The 22,388-nt window shown below is 50.5% G+C and overlaps 1 protein-coding gene and 1 long non-coding RNA gene across 2 annotated transcripts in view; one reads left to right on the forward strand and one right to left on the reverse strand.

Moving 5' to 3' along the window:
- The window catches only part of LOC121499956 (c-Maf inducing protein), a 229,222-nt gene extending 228,589 nt beyond the window's left edge, over positions 1–633 (reverse strand). Inside the window, exon 1 of the mRNA XM_041771256.1 lies at positions 239–633. Within this exon, the coding sequence (XP_041627190.1) occupies positions 239–538 (300 nt within the window). The 5' untranslated portion in view covers positions 539–633. The remainder of the gene's footprint in view (positions 1–238) is intronic.
- Positions 634–1,844: 1,211 nt separating this feature from the next.
- On the forward strand, positions 1,845–3,795 carry LOC121499498. The gene is made up of 3 exons (XR_005990145.1): positions 1,845–1,989; positions 3,423–3,464; positions 3,656–3,795. It is a non-coding gene; the product is annotated as an uncharacterized LOC121499498 (long non-coding RNA).
- The last annotated feature ends 18,593 nt before the right edge of the window (positions 3,796–22,388 follow it).

Genomic DNA, 22,388 nt, shown 5'->3' on the forward strand with positions numbered 1-22,388 from the left:
CTTTATTTGTGGGGTTGTTTCGTGCCCCCCCCCCCCCCGCGCAGGTCGAGCCGGGCCCCGCCGGCCTTGGGCGAGCCCCCGGGCCCGGGCTGCGGCGGGCCGGGTCCTGTGCAGAGTTCGAGGCCCGGTCCCCGAGGGGGCGGGGGCGGGGGCGCGGGCGCGGGCGGGGGCCCCGGGGGCCCGGGGGCGGGGGCGGGGCGCGGGCCGGGGGCGCGGGCCGGCGCGCGGGGCGGCTCACCGTGGCGGACGCCAGGCTGTTGTCGGCCAGCGTGAGGTGGTGCGGCTCCCAGCGCCTCAGGAATTTCGAGGTGAGGATCTTGCTGAGGAAGGTCCGCGGGTGCCGGATGACACAGACCTGGATGTCGCCCTCCTGCAGCAGCTTGTACCTCATCCCGTTGCACAGCAGGAGGGCCCGGCGGCACGGCACGGCGCCCGGCTTGGCGCCCTCGGGGGCCGGCACGTCGCCCCCCAGCAGCGGCTTGGTCTCCTCGATCTGCCGGGGGTCGCCGCCGCCGCCCGCGCTGCTGGTCAGATCCATGGCCGGCCGGGCCGGGCCGGGGGCGGGCAGAGGGGGCTGGCCGGGGCTGCCGGGGCGGCGGGGCCCCCGCGCGGCGGCCCGCACCCCCCCCCCGCCCAGGAAGGTGGGGGGCGTGGGGCTGGGGGCGGCGGCGGCGGCGGCGGGGCGGGCGCGGGGCGGCGGGCGGCGGGCGGCGGGCGGCGGGCGCTTCCTCGCGGCTCCGCTTCCTCCTAGCTCGTCGGGTGCATGCTCGCGGCGGCGGCGGCGGCGGCGGCGGCGGGGGCCGGGCGCGGCGGGGGCCGGGGCGGCGGCGGGCGTGTCTCGGCCCCGCCGCCCGCTCGTGTGTACAGTACGTGTGTCTGGGCGGCCGTCCGCGGGCGAGTGTGCGGCGGGGGCCGCGGGGGCCGGCTCAGTTGAGAGATTGCAGAAGCCGCTCGGCGCCCGCGCGATTGGTCCCCGCGGGGTCATGTGCCCGCCCCTCTGACGTCAATGGCGGCAACGGCGGCGGCCGCCGCGGCTCCGGCCTCTCGCAGGCGGGGTCGGCCGCCGGGCCCGGCCGCGAGGGCGCGAGGGCGCGAGGGCGAGGGCGGCCCGACGGGAGGGGGCGGCCCCCGGGGAGGGGGCGGCGGCGGACGAGCCCCCGCGGCCCCGGCCTGCCCCGCCCCGAGCGCGGGGGTGGGCGGGGGCCGCGGGGGCGGGGCGCGTGACGTCACGGCCAGCCGCGCCCCCGCGGGTGCCCAGGCGGGTGCCCGGGCGGGGGCCGGGGCCGGGGCCGGGCCGGGGCCGGGCCGGCGGGTGCGGAGCGGAGCGGCCCGCCCCGGGCGGCCAGGACCCGGACGGCCAGCGCCCCGGGACGCACGGACGCGGCGGCCCGAGGTGCGGCCAGGTGCAAGCCCGGGGCCGGGCCGGGCTGGGCTGGCGGGCGGCGGGGCGGGCGGCGGGACTGCGCGGCCCCGGACCCCCCCCACGCCCAGGCTGGCCACCTGGCTGGCTACAGGGGGCCAAGGCCAGGGATGGTTCCTCCAACTGAGAATGTCCTCTCGGTCATCCGGACAATGAGCTCACGCTGCTGTCTCAGCCTGCGAGACCCCGCCAGCCGCCCCCCCCCCCCGCCTCTTTACAGAGGTCCGTGGGCCCTGGGCCTTGAGGTCCCCAGGCGGCCCCGGGAGGGACAGACTGCCCCCCCCCCGCGAGTCTGACCCCACTCTAGGGACCTACACAACAGAGTCCCTCCCCAGAGTTAAGGGCCGCTCCTCTGCCTGCGCCCCAGCAGCGCCAGGCCCCGCTCGAGGCTGGGAGAGAGCCCTACTGGAAGCACCCTGGTGTCACCGAGGACCTCCAACTCTGCAACAAGGACATGTCCTTTCTGTCTTCGGGAGAGGCACCTAAAGCCACCCAGCAAATGCTCAGCTTCTCGGCCAGACTTTCTCACAGCCACACAGGTCTGCAGTTAATACCACTGAAACCCCCAGGTGTTTGCCTTTTTTGTTAAGTGAAGGTGCCTCCGTAGTGAATATGTGAGCGTGTGAGTGTGTATTGAATTGCACGGTGAATGCTGGCAGTTTGCCCACAGCATCCCTGTAGGGGGAATTAGACCCCCACCCCCCACCCCTCTCCCAAGAACAGACAAGATGGAGGGGCTCCTGGCAAGGATCCTATCCCTGAGCCTGGCCAGCGCTGCAGCAGGGGTGGGGAGGCACATAGGGCCTGTGTCAGGAGAGGGGTAGAGCTGTTCTCTCCTCCTGGCCCCCTGCAGAGGCAGTTAGGTGAGAAAATGGGGAATTGGTCAACCCTCCACCATTTGCTGGCAAATTCTGATCTTCGAATTCTAAAGTTTACAGCCTTGAGAAAATAAGCAAGGAAGGGTCAAGCCCACACCCCCACCTCATGATATAGATGTGGTTTCAGGGCATGATTGTGACCAAAACCTCCAGGCCATTAAGGGGTGGGGTTAGGCCAGTTGTTCAACCCTTTATTGAGCTCTTCCTGTATGTTAAGTGCTCTGCATGCATACAACTGCTCCTTCTCAGAGCAACCACAATCTAGGTGCCATCACCATCCCCTCTGGCAGGTGAGGGTACAGAGAGGCTGAGTAACTTGCAGGTGCATTTAGCTCATTAGGCTCAGAGTTAGAGTCTAGGACAATGTAAAGGCAATGATCACGCTGTGCTTAGGCTACAGGAAAAGAGAGGGGACACCTGATCCAGCTAAACTGTGGCCCCGGGGTACATGTCCTGACTCCAGGAGGTCTTCAGGAATCAGGTAAAGAAGGGAAAAGGTGCTTCTGGAAGAGGGGATGGCACATACAAAAGTAAGAAGTCAGATAACACTCAGCCTGTCCAGGAAACTACATATATTTGACAAGGCTTGCAAAGTGCCCCAGGCTTGCAGGGCAGAAGGCTAAAAGGTGACCTGGGGCTGAGTGCCCTGAAATGGGACCAGACCAAGAGCAGTGGAAAGCCGCCACATGGACCATGCAAGGGAGTGGGTTGTGGATATCACCTTCATCAGGTCACTGGCCACAGCATGACATGGTCAAGGTTTGCAGAGGAGCAACCTGGAGACAGGGAAGTCAGTGAGGAGGCTGTCAAGAGTACCCAGGAGGGAGATGATAGGAGCCAACGTGGAGTCCCGGGGTAGGATGGCTCAGAGCAGCTGCTGTCCACTTTAGGGACATCCGCAGACCCTCCTCTCCCCATCCAGGGGGTAAACTCCAGCAGGATGAGATTTACCAGGGAGCAAAAATCCCTGATTTCTTCTAGCACCATTCCAGACATCCTCGGCTGCTGCTTGGGTTCAGTGGTTGATTTGTAAACGTTACATAGGCATATCATGATAACAATGAGCAGCATGCCAAGTGCCAGGTACCATGCCAGAGCTTTCATGTCTGTTCTTTCTCCCCCAGGGAGCCCAGAAGACACAAATCATTATCATCCCCCTCTTAAAGGTGAGGAAGTTAAGGCTCAGAGATGATCAGACAACTGGTGGGAATCCAGCCAAGATGTGAACCCGTAATTCCGTTTGACCTAAAGTTCCACGCTTTCCCCCCACTCCTTCTTTGTAATGTTTCCCTGTGCAGGTGCTCAGGGGAAAAGTTTTGAATTGATGTCATCTTTAAATACTACTTCTTGGTTTTAGTTTGAAGTGAGTGACACGGAGCCCCCAAGATGCTGCAAGAAGAGTTCCATGAAGGCAGAAGCTGGCAGTTCCTGGCTCACAGCAGAGCTAGCTTAGCGCCTGCACGTGATCAGGCTTAACAAATATGCAGTGATTGATCAATTGATAGTCACACTCACCTATTCCCCAGTGCTTAGGAATGTGCAGGCAATAGGACCGGGTCCGTACACTGGGCAGCGTTGGGACTCGGTGGGTGATATGCAGAGCCCCTTGCCTCCCACTGTCCCAGGTTCCTGACCTAAAAACCAATGCGTCTAGCTGCCAGATTCCATCAGAAGCCGCCCTGAACATCCCCCCCTCAGCTCCCCAACCTATGTAGGAAACACAGGCCCAACAAATTTCCATGGATGGATCATGTGCCCTAGTCGTCCTTAAAGCCACCAGACCCAAACTCTCCAAAGAACAAGCGAGGCCCTTCCTGGGCCACATGGGTGGAGAGCCCACTCTGTGGCAAGCACAGTTCTAGGAGCTGAGGTTGCAGTGAACGGCAATAAACTGCCCTCATGCGCTCACATCTCACCTCCCAGGTGCCTGAAGTCTCCCCTTGAGCTAAGAGGGGAAAGACAGAGCTGGCTGCCCACAAAGGAATGTGATGAAATAGCAAAGTCCCTGGTGGGGGAGGAGAACATGGGGCTGATGGCCAGTCCTAGGAGAGGTCCACCTCAGCCCCCTCCTTTGTCACTCCTGCCCCTCCTGGGAGACATGCCTGTAGTTGGGTGGTCTCCAGTGGAGATCCCCACCAGCCTTTGCATAGCCCCTTTCTTCTCCTCACCAGCATGAAATGGTGCACAAACCCAACACCCTGTACCCTCTAAGAGGGCAGGGTTCATTCCAGTTTTGCCCATTACTGTGCCCAGTGGTTTACTAGTAAATGTTTAACAGTCAACTTACTGAAAGACAAGAATCTGATTTAGAGCATTTGACTTCCCTGGTGTAAATATTCCCACCATGGCAGTCTTCAAGCTACCAAAGTGCATCACTGAACAAGGAGCTGGGAAGAGATGCATCCATCCCATCATAGTGTATGTCCACATATAGACACAATATCCCAGGGGTCACACCAGCAAACCATGGCTGAGGGGCCAGATTCAGCTCGTGGCTGGCAAAGCATAAAATACCATCTGGCCCTTACAACAGAAAAAATTGGAGAGCCCTGCAATAGGCATAACCTTCAGAACAGAGATACTAATAAAATATAATAGAATGATTAGGAAATGATGAGGTTTAGTACCTTTTAAAAATATAATTTAGGGGCACCTGGATGGCTCAGTGGTTGAGCATCTCCCTTTGGCTCAGTGTGTGATCCCGGTGTCCTGGGATCAAGTCCCACATCAGGCTCCCTGCAGGGAGCCTGCTTCTCCCTCTGCCTGTGTCTCTCTCTGCCTCTCTGTGTCTCTCATGAATAAATAAATAAAATATTTAAATATACATAAAAAATTTAATTGTAACGTTATATAATATAAGCCTGTTTAGTAGCTATTTGACAACCAACTTGAAAAATTTCTGAGAAACCAACAACCGGCTCTCATGAGCCAGTATAGGGTCAACTCCAAAATGCCCATGTCTCTAGGGTCCAGCCCAAAGGAGCTACATAGTGATTATTGGTTGACTGGTTCAAAATCAATACCAATATTCAAACTACTAGGCCACACTGCCCTGCTCCATTCTTTCAATTCCATTAAACACCTATCTAGTTGTGCCTCCAGAGTGCCAAGGACTTTGCTAGATAAAGTTAGTTCTCCTTGGATATGTTCCAAGATCCCCAGTGGATGCCTGAAAACACAGATAGTACCAAACCCTATATGGACTGTTTTTTCCTATACACAGATATCAATGATAAAAGTTTAAAATTAGGCACAGTAAGAGATTAACAACAATGACTAATAATAACATAACAATAGAGTGTAATAAAAGTTATGTGAATGTGGTCTCTCTCTCAAAATAGCTTGTTGTACCATACTCACCCTTCTTGTGATAATAAGAGATAATAAAATGTCTACATGAGATGAGATGAAGTGAGGTGAATCACATAGACATGTGCTGTAGCGTTGGGCTACTTCTGAATTTTTTTTAATTTTATTTGAGAAAGAGGGAGAGCACAGATGGAGAAGGAGAGGGAGAAGCAGGCTCTCCACTCAGCAGAGGGCCTGACGTGGGACTAGATCCCAGGACCCTGAAATCATGACCTGAACTGAAGGCAGAAGCTCCACCAGCTGAGCCACCCAGGTGCCCCTACTGTTGATCCTCTGAAAAGATGTCAGAAGGAGGATCATCTGCTTCTGGACAGGGTAATCTTGAGGGTGATCTCGGGTAACGAAGCACGGATAAGGAGGACTTCTGTACTGCAGATCCACTCATACAAGATCCTGCCCTCCCAGGGCTCATAGGTGAATGGGGGTAACCTGACACCCCTCCCTTCCAACCACCTGCCCCCCAAAAAAAAGTATTCCAGGAGAAAAAAAAACTCCCTGCCATTCCCTTTCCCACCTGTGTATATTTTGTTGATTTATTATAAAGTGGGGTCCTAACTGAGCCTTTTTCCAGGTCGTAGACATTAAATGAGATCATCAGCATTGGGCTCACAGCCTGGCACAGAGCAGGTGCCCTGGATCCACGGTAGCCACCTGGCATGGCTACTGTCAGTTTAGAACCGCGCTGACCCGGCCCCGAGCGCTGGCTTTCCATCTATTCCACTCGTCCAGACCTTCCCCACTTGCCCAGTGACTAGCACACTCTCACGACAACATCTCTGCAGGGTTTCCAGCCTTGGCACTAGTCATGTTTGGGGCCGGACAGTCCTTCCTGGCAGGCAGCTGTTCTGTGCACCCTGAGGTACTTAGCAGCATCCCTGGCCTCTACCCACACACACTAGTAGCAGCCACAGGCTGTGACAACCAGAATGTCTCTAGACAGTGCCTCGTGTCACCTAGAAGGCTAAATGACCCCCCAGTTGAGAACCTCTGGCTTGAAAGAAGATGTTTTCCCGCCCTGCAGCCGGTACCTGCTGCTTCCCAGGCCTCCTGTGGGCTGCCGTCTGCAGGAGCTCATATTGTCCACGCCCAGGCAATCCATGTTCCTCCTCAGATGCCAGTTCCCCAGGGGCTGGAGCAGACACAGCTGGCTTCCTCAGGCTGTCAAGGAACACAGGGACCCACAGGATAGAAGAAGTTGCAACCTGTTTGAAGTCGTGTTTTTGGAGCCTCTTTAATGGCATGAGCCCATGCCTGTAATAAAATGCCAAGCACCAAAAGCAGGCAAGAAAATTGTTCTTAAGTGGTCCCAATTTCACACCTACCCATGGTGCTATTTCTTTTGGGGGAACTCTCCGGAAGCTTCGTCTGAAAACTCCGTCTCAAAATTACATCAGCCAGGAGAGCATTCCCAAACCTCATTTTTAACAGGCATGAGACACCAACATAATGGAACACACACTCCATCCTGGTGGCATTTAATGTACTGATCAAATAATAAAATGTGCTTATTCTTCTGCTCTGAGGAGAGGAGTCGTGTTTTCATCCTGAAGTTGATGAACATCCTCCTCCCTCTCCTCTTCTGAGCTGATGTGAAGTCAGCTAATTTTCTAGGCTCATGGTGGGGGGGGGGCTGGGAGCAGGTTTCCTCTTCAGCAGTGTGTGATACTGGGTAGCTGAATGATTACTGCACATACCCCCCCCCCCGCAAACTTCTCTGCTTTCAGAGGGCAAAGCTGAGCACCAAAGGAACATGAAGTACCATCCTCTCCCCCTTCCTCTCCTCGCTTTCACTAAATAATTATGTCTGAGGTTAATAAAAGTATTACAGAGGATCGAGTGTTTACCTGGAACTAATATTTCTTTTTTTTTTTTTTAATTTCATTTATTTCTTCATGAGAGACACAGAGAGGGGGTAGAGACACAGGCAGAGGGAGAAGCAGGCTCCACGCAGGCTCCACGGAGGGAGCCCGACTTGGGCCTTGATCCCGGGTCTCCAGGACCACACCCTGCGCCGAAGGCGGCGCTAAACCGCTGAGCCACCCCGGCTGCCTGGAACTACTATTTCTAACACACAATCAGCCGATTGATTGATTGAGTTACCCACGCACAACAGAACCTTAATAGCAGTTATCTCTGGAGTGACGGATCACAGGTCATTTTTTCCACTGCTTAAATCCATGTTATTGAAGTATAATTTACATGAAATAAAACACACCCACTTCAAGGGAACAGGTTGATAAGTGTCAAAGAATGTCTACACCCATGTAACCACCATCTCCATCAAGATAGCAGCACAGGACATTCCCGCAACCCCAGAAAAGTCTCTTTGTGGCTCCTCTACGGTGGACCCCAGCCACCCACTTCTGGTCCCAGGCAGCCCCTGCTCTGCCTTGTCACTAGAGATAGTTGTACCCCTCCTTGAGCTTCATATAAAGAGTGTCAGAAGAGGGGCGCCTGGGTGGCTCAGTTAAGCATCCAATTCTTGGTTTTGGCTCAGGTAGTGATCTCAGGATTCTGGGATTGAGCCCCGAGTCAGGCTCCTTGCTTATCATCGGCGGTGTTGGGGGCCAGTGTCTCTTGCTCATGGTTGGCAGGGTGGGGGGAAGGTTTGCTTGAGATTCTTTCCCTTTACCCTTCCCCTCGAGCTCACTCTCTCCCTCTCTCAAATAAATCATAAAAAAAAAAAAAAAAAAAAAACTAAATAGAATCAAAAGTTACATACTCCTTTTGGCCTGACCTCTTTGACTTAGCATGACAGCTTCCGACACTCATCCATGTTGGTGTGGGTACCACAGTCTCTTTCATAGTTGACTTACTACATCCGTCACATGGATGTAACATGGGTAGGGGTTTCTTCTTTATGCTCTCCCGACCCCCAACATTTCTGCAACACGCATGCGTTGATTTGCTTTAATTTTTTTTTTTAGGCACCATTTGTTTTTTTAAAAATTCACAGGGACTTTAGGAAGAGCCCAAATGCCAGGCCGCTGTTGATACGCGGAAATGGATGCCTGGCACAGCTACACAGAGGATTGAAGGCCATGGATCATATTTTTAAAAATAAAAACCACTGTGTTTTTCAGATTAATTGCATCTCTCTCCCACACCAGCCTTTGCGGTGAGCTGCTCAAATTGACCAATTTAAATGTGACCTCACTTCTTTCCCCTCCATCCGCTCTGAGTCAGTTGCTAAGAAGCAAAGAAAGGAAGTATCCGGGGGGGAATGTGTTACATGCGCAGAGTACCTGCCGCCCTTCCAAAACTTGCCCACATTTCCCTTCACATTCACCCCTCCAGACAATGCTCACATGGGTAAGGGTGATGGTATCACCCCATCTGCAGATTAGGAAGCTGAGGCAGGGGATCCCTGGGTGGCTCGGCGGTTTAGCTCCTGCTTTTGGCCCAGGGTGCAATCCTGGAGTCCCGGGATCGAGTCCCGTGTCGGGCTCCCGGCATGGAGCCTGCTTCTCCCTCTGCCTGTGTCTCTTCCTCTCTCTCTATGTCTATCATGAATAAACGAATAAATAAATCTTTTTTTTTTTTTTTAAAGGAAGCTGAGGCAGAGCCAGGGTTTTGTCTCAGACCCCACGGCAGGAGAGCAGGAGGATGCCATGCAGGGGCTCCAGGTAGGAATGCACAAACTTGGGATTTATTTTTATTTTTTAATTTTTTTTTTTTTACAAACTTGAGATTTAGATCCCAGCTGTCCACCTTTCTTAGCTGAGTGATGCTAACCAAATCTCCTAACTCTCTGCCCCTCACCCTTCCTCCGTGAAACAGAGATCCCATCGTGATATTCACCACTGAGCTAACGAGACAATGTGCGTAAGTGCTCCAGAAGGGGCTTAGGAAGAAGTTGGTGCACTCAGTCAATGGTAGAGAAGAATGGCTTCTTATTCCTGGTATATGCTTTCTTCGGTCACAACACCAGACTAGAACTGATTCCAGCCTGCCTGGGCCAAAGGGAAAGGAGTGGACATTTCTTTACAGCCCTGGCAGGGAAGTGAGGAGGCAGCGTCCAGAAGTAGCCAAGATGTTTTAGCAGCAACAGAAACCAGAGTAGCTTCAAAAAGAGTTTAAATCAAGGGTGTCCCACTGAACCCCAGTGGCATAAAGGTAGCCAGGTCTCAGAAAAGACCAGAAACCAGGGCCCAGGGCCTTCTTTCTGCTTTGTAGGTCTAGTCTTCTCTGCACCAGCCTTCCCTCTACCCTGGCCTTCTCTGCTATGTCACCTCAGCATCACAGAAGGTGGCCATTGACGAGACCAGCTGGGATTGAACTAGGATCTCTTTGGCCCAGTTCCAAGAGGAGGACTTGGTCAGCTCAGCTTGGACCAGACGCCCACCCCGGCCAATGTCTGAGTCAATTTGTACCAATATGTTTGTTGGCAACCACTCCCTAAAGGTGAGAAGGATGGTCACATGGGTGTTGTGAGCCAGACACAAAGAAATGTCTTACTACAAGTAGCAACCACTTCTTTCACTGTGTTCACCAAGTGTATGCATCTCTTTATTTTATTAATAATCATAGCAAATAACCACATAGGGCTTACCGTGTGCCAGCCACTGGTATAAGCACTCTGCATAGGATGACTCTTTAAATTAATTCTCACAAAAGTGCAGTGAGGTTTATTTTGTCCATTATACAGATAAGGACACTGAGGTACAGGGAGGTTAAGCAACTTGCCCAAGATCATGTCTGCACTCTGCCAATCTGGTAACAGACCCGCTCTCTTACCCACCGTGTGTGTTATCTATTTTAGCCACAGTCGTGCTTATTTTTTTGTCTTAGATTTATTTTTTAAAGATTTTATTTATTTATTCATGAGAGACAGAGAGAGAGAGAGAGAAGCAGAGACACAGGCAGAGGGAGAAGCAGGCTCCAAGCAGGGAGCCCGATGTGGGACCCGAACGTGGGACTCCAGGATCCATGCCCTGGGCTGAAGGCAGGCACCAAACTGCTGAGCCACCCAGGGATCCCCTCACAGTCATGCTTTTTCATAATTCCTCTCTTAGCCCAAGTCTCTCAAAGTGAGAGAAGAAAGAAAAATGAGGATGGAGAAGAACGTAATACCAAATATTTCACCAAAGCATTAACCGGTCGACAATGGAAAACAGCAATTTCGCTGGCTGTCTCCTGATTCCATTCTGAATTGGAGCTGGCGGAGCGGGCAAGGTGGCCTTGCCGTTGCCTCTCTGCACAGCCCTGTGACCCTCTGCTGGCCTGGGACCACCCAGGACCAGACCTGTAGCTTCTTTATCCCTTTACCCTGTACCTGTGCACAGCAAGGCTTGCTGTTGTTGAGGAAACATGTACCCCACTTCACGGCCTTCAAAGCACTTCTAAAAACAGGCAAAGAGGGCAGCCCAGGTGGCTCAGCGTTTGTGCACTGCCTTCAGCTCAGGGCCTGATCCTGGAGACCCAGGATCTAGTCCCACGTCAGCCTCCCTGCATGGAGCCTGCTTCTCCCTCTGCCTGTGTGTGTGTGTGTGTGTGTGTGTGTGTGTGTGTGTGTGTCTGTGTCCCTCATGAATAAATAAAATCTTTTAAAAAATAAAAGCAGGCAAAGAGATCAGTTCAAATATTGTCCCTGCGAGACCTCAAGAAAAAGGGGTTTGTGGAAAGAATGTACAAATGAAAACCCAGCCAACGATGAACAGCCAGGCATTGGAGGAATAGGAGTCGTGGCAGGGTCTGCACAGAGCCCTTTCTCGCCCCTCTTTCTCATCTCTGTGGTGCGTCACAGAACATGCCCTTGCCTGTGAGCCTGGCACCACGCCTCAAATGGCCACCTCCCCCCCAGTCCCGGGGCTAAATGGTCACTGCCTCCCACTTTTCCACCCCCCACAAGTGTCCAGGTAAAGAATCCGATGACCTGGCTATACTTAATCCGGCCAGGCCTTCAGGCCTCAGGTTCCAGGTCCCGGGCTCAAAAAAGGAAAGCAGCTTGCTTGGCGTCTCCCAGAGAAGAGGTGCCAAGCCAGGATTCTGGTCTTTCAGCACCTGGATGAGTTTCGTGGGGCTGCAGTAACAAAGTACCACAAACTGGGCGGCTTGGACAACAGGAATTCTTTCCCTCAAGTTCTGGAGGCGTGAAGCCCCAAATCAAGGCGTCAGCAGGATCGGTGCCTTCCGAGGGCTAGGGAAAGGATCTGTTCTTGTCCAGCTTCTGGTGGCTTGCTGGCAGTCTCTGGTGTTCCTTGGCCAGTAGATGCATCACCCCCTATCTCAGCCTTCATGGTCAAGGCATTCGCCCTGTGTGAGCCTCCATCCAAAATTCCTTTTTTTATGAGGACACAGTCATATTGGATTAGGGGTCCACCCTACTCCACCATGACCTCATCTGAACTTAGTACATCTGCGACAACCTTATTTCCAAATGAGGTCACAGTCTGAGATTGGTGGGGGGAGGGGTGGTTAGGACTTTGACATCTTTTTCAGGGACACGATTCCACCCCTAATAGATCCCAGGGCACACCCCTCCCGCCCACAGAAGGGCCACTCCATTCCGTCCCCAGTTTGCTTACCCCACTGCACACCTCACTCCCCAGGCTTCGTTCGGCCCTGGAGGGCGTCACTCTTCCTGTTTTCTCTGGAACAGGCCAACACAAGTCTGCCCTCCTGTCCTCACGCTCACAAGCATTCAGAGGGAGCAGTGGTGATTCAAGAGAAGCCACTCCGGGTGCCCTGGGCGGGGCATGACTCAACACTGGTGAGGCACTTGGGGAGGCTTTATTCAGACGGACAGTCCATTGTCTGCACCTCTGTGCCAGCTCGGGCTCCAGTTGGCTCCAGTTAGCAGCATTAAACCTGCACAGCACATGATGGGCACATGAGCCTCTTTCTGAGTGGACAACAACCTGTGAACCAAAGCCAGCCGGCGTGACCCCTGACCACATGGCTTCACAATGGTGGTGGTTGACAGGTGGCTGGGTTCCAGGCCAGGCATTCAGGCAAGTGGGTTGGTTCCATATTTATTCACTTTCTATTTTGTTTGGCTAAAAATCTCAAGCAGATTCTACCCAGAGGTTAAGGAGCCCAGTCTACCCTGAGGATTAGTTGCATTTCAAAAGGCCTAGATCTGGGATCAGGGAGGGAAAGCTGGCCTTGCCCGTTTCCTCAGTCATGACAGACATCACCAACCCGCCGTGGAACCCTACCTGAGATCACAGGCCAGGAAGCGGCAGGGTGGGGACTGGACTCCAGGATGGTGCATGCTGCAGTCTGTGTTCATTCTGTACTTCAATTTGATGATTCATAGTTTTGAGCCCGTACTTGGTGTCTGCCTCCTTGGAAAGGAAAATGCTAAAAGGGTCATGGATGCATCCAAATCCTAGCGGGCACGATTGCTTCCTTCATCGCCAGGGAGTATCGTAAGATGGAACATTTGCCTTGCCAGAGCTGAAAGAAACCCCTAGAGGCCTTCTGTCCACCCCTCCTGTTTTGCAGGTAGGAGAAGATAGGGTTCCTAGGAAGTAAGGAGCCCCAAGACCACAAAACCAGGCTCAGACTCCTGATCCCTCACCCCAGAGCTTCCTCCCACCAATCTGCTTTTCTTCTCCAGCGGCTGATGGCGGACACGGAGTATTTCTCATCTGGCTGCTTGCTCTCTGGTTTATGGTGTCAAATTCCTGGGGAGGCTCACCTTCCTCTTGTTCCATCTGTCCCAGCCCTTCGAAAGCAGGCTGTACAGTCCCTCTCTATCCCTAAGGTTGTGTGCCTTTGCCTCCACCCTCTCCTGGGATTTCTACAGCTTTTCCCACCACCCCCCACCCCCCCCCCGCCTGTCCTCTGAGCCCCCATCCTGGTATTGCATCCCTCTGCCCCAGGGAAGGAGACAATCCTGGTTCCTGCCCCCCCACTTCCCCTGAGCTCTGGTTCCCACCACCACGGCCCCCTAGTTCCACCACCTCCCACTGCTATGGGGTCCATCCAGGGGGGCCTAATGGTCGGGCAGGCCCAGCCAACAAGGTGACACACCCTTTTGTGTGGCCACAAACTAGCGCAGCTGTGAAAAGTCCTAACAGTCCAGAGACTTTGGAAAACTTTTTACTCTTTTTTTACAAAAATGACATATTTTCCCTTGGAAAAATAATTAGATACACATGAGTTTTTTTGTTTTTTTTTTTTTAAAGGTAAATTGGTGCAACTGGGTAGCTCAGTCGGGTGAGGCTCTGACTCTTGATTTCAGCTCAGGTCATGATCTCAGGGTCGTGAGCTCAGTGTGGAATCTGCTGTTCCTCTCCCTCTGCCCCTCCCCCATCAGATAACTAAATGAAATCTTTAAAATAAATAAATAAAGCAAACCATAATGAATATTAATTCAGTACCTACTATTTTCTAAACACAATACACATGTTAGCTCATTTAATCCTCAAATGAAAAATCCCACAGGACAAATGACACAGTTTCTTCAGCAAATAAATGGCAAGGAAAAAACATGAGAGGGAATAGTATTTAGATTTAAAAAGATTTAAAAGTGTTATCAGGGCAGCCCAGGTGGCTCAGCGGTTTAGTGCCGCCTTCAGTCTAGGGCATGATCCTGGAGACCCGGGATCAAGTCCCACGTCAGGCTCCCTGCATGGAGCCTGCTTCTCCCTCTGCCTCTTTCTCTCTCTCTCTCTCTCTCTCTCTCTCTGTCTCTCATGAATAAATAAATAAAATCTTAAAAAATAAATAAATAAAAGTGTTATCAACTGTAGGGAGATGGGATGGGAAGACATGTGACAAAGCACAGTAACAGGTTAGTGGTTGAGTCTAGAGGATTATGCTGGAGCCCACAGTTCAATTCTTCCTCCTTTGCGGAATGTTTGAATACTGTCCTAATAAAATGCTGGGGAAAAGGATATATCAGCCAAATGTAATGTGTGGATCTTGCAGATCCTGATTCGAGCAAATCAAGTTAAAAGGCATTTATGGGACAGTTGAGGATGATTTAACACTGGTTAGATATTAGATGATCTTAATAAATTGTTTTAAAAGGGCTGCCTGGGTGGCTCAGTCAGTTAAGCATCTGCCTTTAGCTCAGGTCATGATCCCACGGTCCTGGGATGGAGCCCCACATTAGGCTTCCTGCTCAGTACGGAGTCTGCTTCTCTCTCTCTCTCTCTCTCTCTCTCTCCCTCCTTCTGTCCTTCCCTACTGCTCGTTCTGTCTCTCAAAGAAATAAATAAAATCTTTTAAAAAAATTGTTTTTAAAAAAATTTAGGTGTGATCACGGTATTGCAATTCTCTCTCTCTCTTTTAAGATTTTATTTATTTATTCATGAGAGACAGAGAGAGAGAGAGAGAGAGAGAGAGAGAGACATATCCAGAGGGAGAAGCAGACTCCCTGTGGGGAGCCTGATGAGGGACTTGATCCCAGGACCCCAGGATCAAAACCTGAGCTGAAGGCAGACTCAACCACTGAGCCACCCACGTGCCCCATAGTGATTCTTTTCTAAAGAGTCTGGGGTTCACTTTAAAATAGCCAGCAGGAGAAAGTACAGATGAAACACCATTGGCAATTATACTGCAGTTGATTAGTGGAGGGCCATTGGATGATTCCTTCTTTTGTGAGGGGTTGAAAATGCCTATAATAAAGAATTTTTAATAGGTGGGTACTATTATTTTGCAGTTAAGGAAACGGAACTGAGGTTTAGAATGCCAAGTTATTCGCCTGAGATCACCCAGCTAGTAAATCCCTTAATATGGATTAAAGAATATTTCCTACCTGACATCCCATCTCTCATTCTCCACACCCTGATAATATCCATCTAAAACTTCGATACACTTAAAAGGATTTTGCATACTTTAAAAAATATATATATACTGCGTGACTCTACCCTTGTGTAACACAAATTATGTCAGTGTGTCCTTGAGCAGATATTTCTGATGCAGAGCTACGGAAAAGGAGCTAAGCCACGTAGTGCACCTCCTAAGCTAAGCACTCTCACCTGGGCCATTTAGAGGACACTCGCTGGTCCTCCAGCTTCATTATCGCGCAAATTATTGTCCCCATTTTCACAGAGAAGGAAACGAACTCAGGAAGGAGAAGTGGATCATCCAAGGTCACAGAGCTAATCACTGATGAGAAATTCATGCATGTATCTGATAGTGTGACTCGAGAAAGGTCTGCCTGCCTCCTCACCTGGAACCCCAGGAAGGCAGCAATCTTGTCTGCTTTCCTCACCACCTCACCTGACAGGAGAGACCAAGATTCACTAAATGGACAAAGGAACTCACAGAGGCAGGCGGCTCTCCGCCAGAGGGCTAGACACTCTTTTAAAAAAAAAAAAAATTGTGGTAAAATACACATGATCTAAAATTTGCCTTCTTACCCATTTTTAAGTGTACAGTTCTGTAACGTGAAATGTTCACATTGTTGTAGCACCATCACTGCCATCCATCTCCAGAACTTTCTCATCTTCCCAAACCAAAACTCTGTTCCCATTAAACATGACCCCTCCACCCTCCAGCCCCTGAAACCACCATCTGACAGCTCGAGTCCCTCATATAAGTGGCCTCATACAATATTTGTCCTTTAGTGACTAACTTGTCTCACTTAGCCAAATGTCTTCAACATTGATTGAGTTGTAACATATGTCAGAATTTCCTTTCTTTTTTTTGAGGCTAATGAATAATAGTCCCTCATATGGATACACCCCCATTGGATTTATCCATCAATGGACATTTGGGTTGTTTCTGCCTTTGAACATAGGTGTGCACACATCTCTTTGAAGCCCAGTTTTTCCGTATGGGTAGATGTCTGGGGTAGGATTGCTGGATCATATGGCAATTCTTTTTTTCTAGGACCCTTTGGAATCCATTTTTTATGCTGTATTCTTCACCTAATTACGAGCCTTTCTGTGTTGCCATGTTTTTGTCATTTGGGTGGGCAGCTGTAGGTCCCAGTGAGGTGAGTTCCTCCTGTACCCTCTTTCCTGTCTCTGCCTGGTCCACCCAAGTTAACCTAGCCCTCATGACTCAGCTTCAGGGACTCAGACTACCTTAAGGCACCCGAAAGCAACTGGGATTTCCCTTTGCAACCCCTTCCTAATTTACATTAGGTGATTCTTTGGAACTTCATGTTGGGAAAATTTCCTCCTCACTCGAGCCAGCAATGGCTGCAGTCTTGTTCTCTGCCCTCTCCTGCACCTACTGCTAAGTCTATCAGCAGGTTTGCATGATCAAATATATTGAAATAGTTAAGTAATTACCTCCTCTCCTGGGGGCTATTTCCAACTTTTCAATATTATTAACAAAGCAACTACAAAGAGAGGATTTTTTTTAACGCTGTTGAACCAGTTTCTTAAGATTTATTTCCAGGGATGTTTCCAGTAACATGTCACCAGATTTGGGGTTGGGAGGAGGAAATGAAAGAAAATGGCGGACAAGGTGCCAGTCACAAACCAGGGAGCCAGAAGGAAGTATACATGGTGAGGGAAACCAGTGTTGGCCTGCTCCTTTCCCATCCCATTTCAGATTATCCCTGTAGTGGGTAGAATGTGTCTAGAAGATGTGTGTACCCAGAATCTGTAACTGTGACCTTATTTGGGTAAAGGGTTTTGGTAAATATAATTAACTTCTGAATCTTAAGATGACATCATCATGGATTAGAGTAGGCCCTAAATCTAATGACAATCCTTAGAAGAGGAGGGGAAACAGAAACAGAGCAGAAGGTAGACAGAGGCAGAGATTAGAAGGATGCGTCTTCTGGCCAAGGAATGCCAAGAATTGCTGATAGCCACCGAAGCTAGGAGAGAGGCATGGGACAGGTTCCCCCTTGGAGCCCCAGAAAGAACCAACACCTCGACTTTAGACTTCTGGCCACCTGAACTATGAGAGAATACATGTCTGTTATTTCAAGGCTCGTGCCTGTGGTAATTTGTTATGACAGACACAGGAGATGAATACAGTGCCCATCTCTGCAGTCCTTCTGGAAGGACACAGCTACCGTTCAGGCTGGAGTTGGGCTCATGCACAGGTGTCACTGTGTTGGGTGCTCTGCTCTGTCAGAGGGAAACCCCCAGGTATGCAGTGGGTGTTGATGTTGGGGTCTCAGCCCACTGGGGATACCAGGGTGTGAAATGCAGTGAGTGTAGCCACTGGCAATCCATCTGGGAAAACAAAATGATGTTTTTTTCATACATCACACACAAATAAATTCATACATCATGCACACAGATGAGGCCCCAGTCTTGAGAAACAGAACTTTGAATGATTTAGTAGAAATATAAGCCATTATTTCTATGACCTTGGTGTAGGGAAGGATTTCCTAAACAAGATAAACCTTAGTGCATGAAGCATTTGACTACATGAAAATCAAAAGCTTCTGTACATCAAAGGATAAATAAGTGTAAATGCAAGCTGAAGACCCACAGAAAAGCCTTGCTGTGCAGGCTAGGACCTAGGATTTACAAAGAATTCCTACAAATCAACAGAAAGATAACTCTTAAGTCCACCTGTAAAATGGACAAAGGTATGAATAGGGAATTCACCAAAGCACAAGCAATAACCTAGGAAAAGATGTTCAATTTCATTAAAAAATTGGAGGTGGGAGGACAAGTTAAATGGCAGTGGTGTGCCACTGCTCCTCCGTCAGGTTGTCAGACAGTGAAAAAGTCAGGTAGCCATGAGGATGGTGGAGAAGCAGGAAAGCCTGCGTCCTGTTGGCAAATGTGGGTTGGTGCAACCAGGGTGGAGACCAAAGGCCTCACATGTGTCATGGGGCGAACTGTGCCGCCCTCCTACCCAAATCCATACATTGAAGTCCTAATCCCCAATGCCTCTGAATATGATTCTATTTGGAGGTAGTTCTTTAAAAAGGTGATTAAGCTAAAATGAGGTCATGTGAGTGGGCCTACTCCAACATGACTGGCGTCCATATACAAAGGGTAACATTTGGCCACAGAGACAGAAATGCACAGAGAGGAAGCGATGAGAAGACTCAGGGGGAGAATGGCCTTTGCAAGCCCAGGAATGCCAGCCTGTGGCCACCAGAGGCTGGGAGCAAACTAGACACTAGGCCTGGAATGTATTCTCCCCTCCTGGCCTTCGGCGGAACCCATGTTGACAACACCTTTATTTTGAACTTTAGCCTCCAGAACTGTGGGAAGATAAATTTCTGTTGTTTGAGCCATGCATCAGTGATGCTGTATCATGGTGGCCCCAGAAAACCAATACAGCCATCAACCAAAGAGTGGCTCATAGACTGTGGCCTATCCATTTGGTGGAATACTACCTGAGAGTGTCAGCAGTCGACAGAAGCAAGCTGCAGAGGGATGCAGATGGCATGATACCATTTACGTAGATGTGGACACACAAAAATGCTGTGTCTAGTTTCTCCGAGCATAAATGAATAGCAGTGACATCAAAACACACATGAGAAGAGACACACAGGAGAGTGGTGACATATCCCCTTCTTAAAAATCCTTCTTCCCCTTCCCCTTAAAAATCCATATCCCCTTCTTAAAAAGGATTGAAGAAAATAAGGTAAAATTCGTGCATTCAACAAACACTGCCCACAGGTGAGGGGCAGGAGTGGGCTCCATGCAAAACTGTACACAAGAGTCTGGGTTCATGCTCCTTAATTCATGATCCTTCTCTGGCACTCGTCACCCCTTCTCCCAGCAGACATCCTGAGGGTTTCTCCGTTTACAGGGTGAGTTTCACAAAGCAGTATTTTGCCCATATTTCTGAGCATGTACACACACACAGACTCCAGAAAGAGTAGCACGACATAGCAATTTTCTTTCCCTATTTTTTTTTTCATAAAGAAACACAAAACTTCAGATACACCTTTCACATCATGGTAATAGGAAAGAAAAGAACTAAAATATGCAGAGAAAGAAGCTGCCAGCAAGACAAAAACAAACTCAGTTTCCAGCAACAAAGGCATGCAAATCCCAGAGCCTGTAAGCCTAGGAAGGCCCAGGAGGAGATGCAAAGAGTAAACAAATTTATGGAAAATGCTGAATCTCGCCAGTGGCCAGAATCCCACCTCCCACCCCGCACCGCAACCTGCTCCTGTCAGGGGGCCCCTGAGGGTTCTGAGAGCAGGATCTGAATCAGCCAGGAGTCTGCTGTGTGCCGACTCAGTGAGCACCTCCTGTGTGCTTGCCCGCTCCTGGGTACCAGGGTGCTGGCGGAGGAGGATGCCTGGTGTCCTGGGAGGAGGCATAGCATCCTCCAGCAGCCGTGTGGCAGGAGGGGCCCTAGCCTTGCATCCAGTCAGCTGGTCTGACTGAGTAGAATCACAGCACGTCTCTGGTGGGCTGGTGGGGGGCTGGGAACAGGGGTCCTCTGATTTTACTAGACTTACCGACTTGTCCTGCCTGGGATAGGCTTCACTTTAGCCCTGGAAATCCCGCATCCCAGGGAAACAGGGATGGTGGTCACCTTACATCTTCCAGATGAGGAAACAGGAGAAGAGGGGGGACGTGAGCAGACTGAGACCAACGGCTCAGTCCCGGCTGTGCCGGGGTTAGAAGCCTGTAGGAGTCCACAGCAGAGGGATGGCGAAGATGGAGAAGTCAGAAGCATCCAGATCAAAGCAACTTTGAGGAAGCCCACACATGTGTTCCTTGAGATAAGAGTAGTTAGTCCTCAATGCTGGGTCAGGGCTGGTGAGGCGGGCAGGCCTGGCTACCACCTGAGTCAGGACCGGGCAGACTGTCTCCTTGGGAAAGCTATTTGGCAGCCTGTAGTTAACACTGCAAAATTGTTCATACCCTTTGACTGAATAATATTATGCTTGGAAAACGATTCTAAGGAAATTATCCTTTTTTTAAGAATTAAAAAGCTATTGGAAAGAAAATGTTCTCTGCAGAATTATCTGGAAGGGAAAATAAACCTGAAGAGTCCACACAGGGCAATGGCTTCGTACATCATGACCCATCTGGCCAGGGACATGGTCACATAGCCACAAAAATGTAACTGATGACTACACAGCGACACAGGAAACTCTTATGATGTGAAGTAGTATCTTATGGAACAGAATAACAATCCTAAATGTCTTGTACCTGCAACTTTACAAAATGCTTCCCATCAAGGACCAGGCTGGAATGGGAATAGGTGGGTTTGGTGGGGATAAAGCAAGATTCTGTTTTCTTTTTAAGATTTATTTATTTGTTGGGATCCCTGGGTGGCGCAGTGGTTTGGCGCCTGTCTGGCCCAGGGCGCGATCCTGGAGACCCGGGATCAAATCCCACATCGGGCTCCCGGTGCATGGAGCCTGCTTCTCCCTCCGCCTGTGTCTCTGCCTCTCTCTCTCTCTCTCTCTGTGACTATCATAAATAAATAAAAATTAAAAAAAAAAAGATTTATTTATTTGCTTGAGAGAGAAAGCGAGAGCGCATGTGCACAAGTCGGGGCAGAAGCAGAGGGAGAGAATCTCAAGCAGATTCCCTGATGAGCATGGAGTGGGGCAAAGTGGGGCTCAGTCTCCGGACTCTGAGATCACGACCTGAGCTGAAACCAAGAGTCAGATGCTTAACTGACCGAGTCACCCAGACACCTCAGGGAAGATTCTTTTACAATTTAAAGATTATTATTTTTTAAAGATTTTATTTATTTATTTGAGAGAGTGACAGAGCAAGCATGAACAAGGTGGTGGGGGGATGGGCAGAGGGAGAGGGAGAAGCAGACTCCCCTCTGAGCAGGGAGCCGATGCGGGGCTTGATCCGAGGACCCTGGGATCACGACCCGAGCCGAAGGCAGACACTCAACCACCTGAGCCACCCAGGCGCCCCTTAAAGATTATTTTTAATCCTCTTATATCATCTTTTGCAAATCAAGGAAAGGAAGCTAGGAATTTTCTGCACAGATAGGGTCATGCACATTGTCAAAGACACCACTTGCCAAGGTGGTCTTTGTGGCTCTGGTGGAAATAGCAGATGATTGCAAGAAGCCTGAATACTCATCAGGAGGTGAATGCTTCAAAAAAATGAGTATATCCATACAAGGAGGACTACACGGCTGTTAAAAAAAATAGGGCAGCTGTATGGCTGTGGGATGATTATTAAGATGCATTAAGTAAGAAAGGCCAAGTACAGGAGGGTGTAGAGAATGCTGTTTGTGGGAAAACGACACACATACATATATGCCTATATTCCCATGCAGGCGGAGAGAGACTGGTGCTGAATGGACATGATAGAACTCCAAGGAAGACAAAGATGGCAGGGAGCCTGGGTGGCTCAATCAGTTAAGCATCTGCCTTCAGCTCAGGTCATGATCCCAGGGTCCTGGAATCGAGCTCCCGGTCCAGCTGCCTGTTCAGCAGGGAGCCTGCTTCTCCCTCTCCCTCTCCCTCTGCTGTCCCCCCTGCTTGTGCTCCCTCACTGTGTCAAATAAACACATAAAGTCTTTTTTTAAAAAACACATAAAGTCTTAAAAAAAAAAAAAGAAGAAGAAGACAAAGATGAGAAGGCAGTAACTTCCATTCTGTGCATTTGGTACCTGTAGGGAGATAAATGGTGAATCCAAAAGGATATGTTCTCGTCCTCATCCCCAGAAACTATGAAAAAGTCTCTGCAGATGTAATTAAGTTGAGAATTTCCAGATGAAGTCATACTGGATTACCTGGGTTGGCCCTAAATCCAATAACGAGTGTCCTTATAGATGACACACAGAGGGGGACACCCAGAGAAGAGGGGAGGCCATGTGAGGATGGAAGCAGAGATGGGAGGGATGTGGTCACAAGCCAAGAACACCTGCACCTCTGGAAGCTGGAAGACAGGAGG

The sequence above is a fragment of the Vulpes lagopus genome, chromosome 10 (assembly GCF_018345385.1).
Source record: "Vulpes lagopus strain Blue_001 chromosome 10, ASM1834538v1, whole genome shotgun sequence".
Classification (NCBI taxonomy): domain Eukaryota; kingdom Metazoa; phylum Chordata; class Mammalia; order Carnivora; family Canidae; genus Vulpes; species Vulpes lagopus.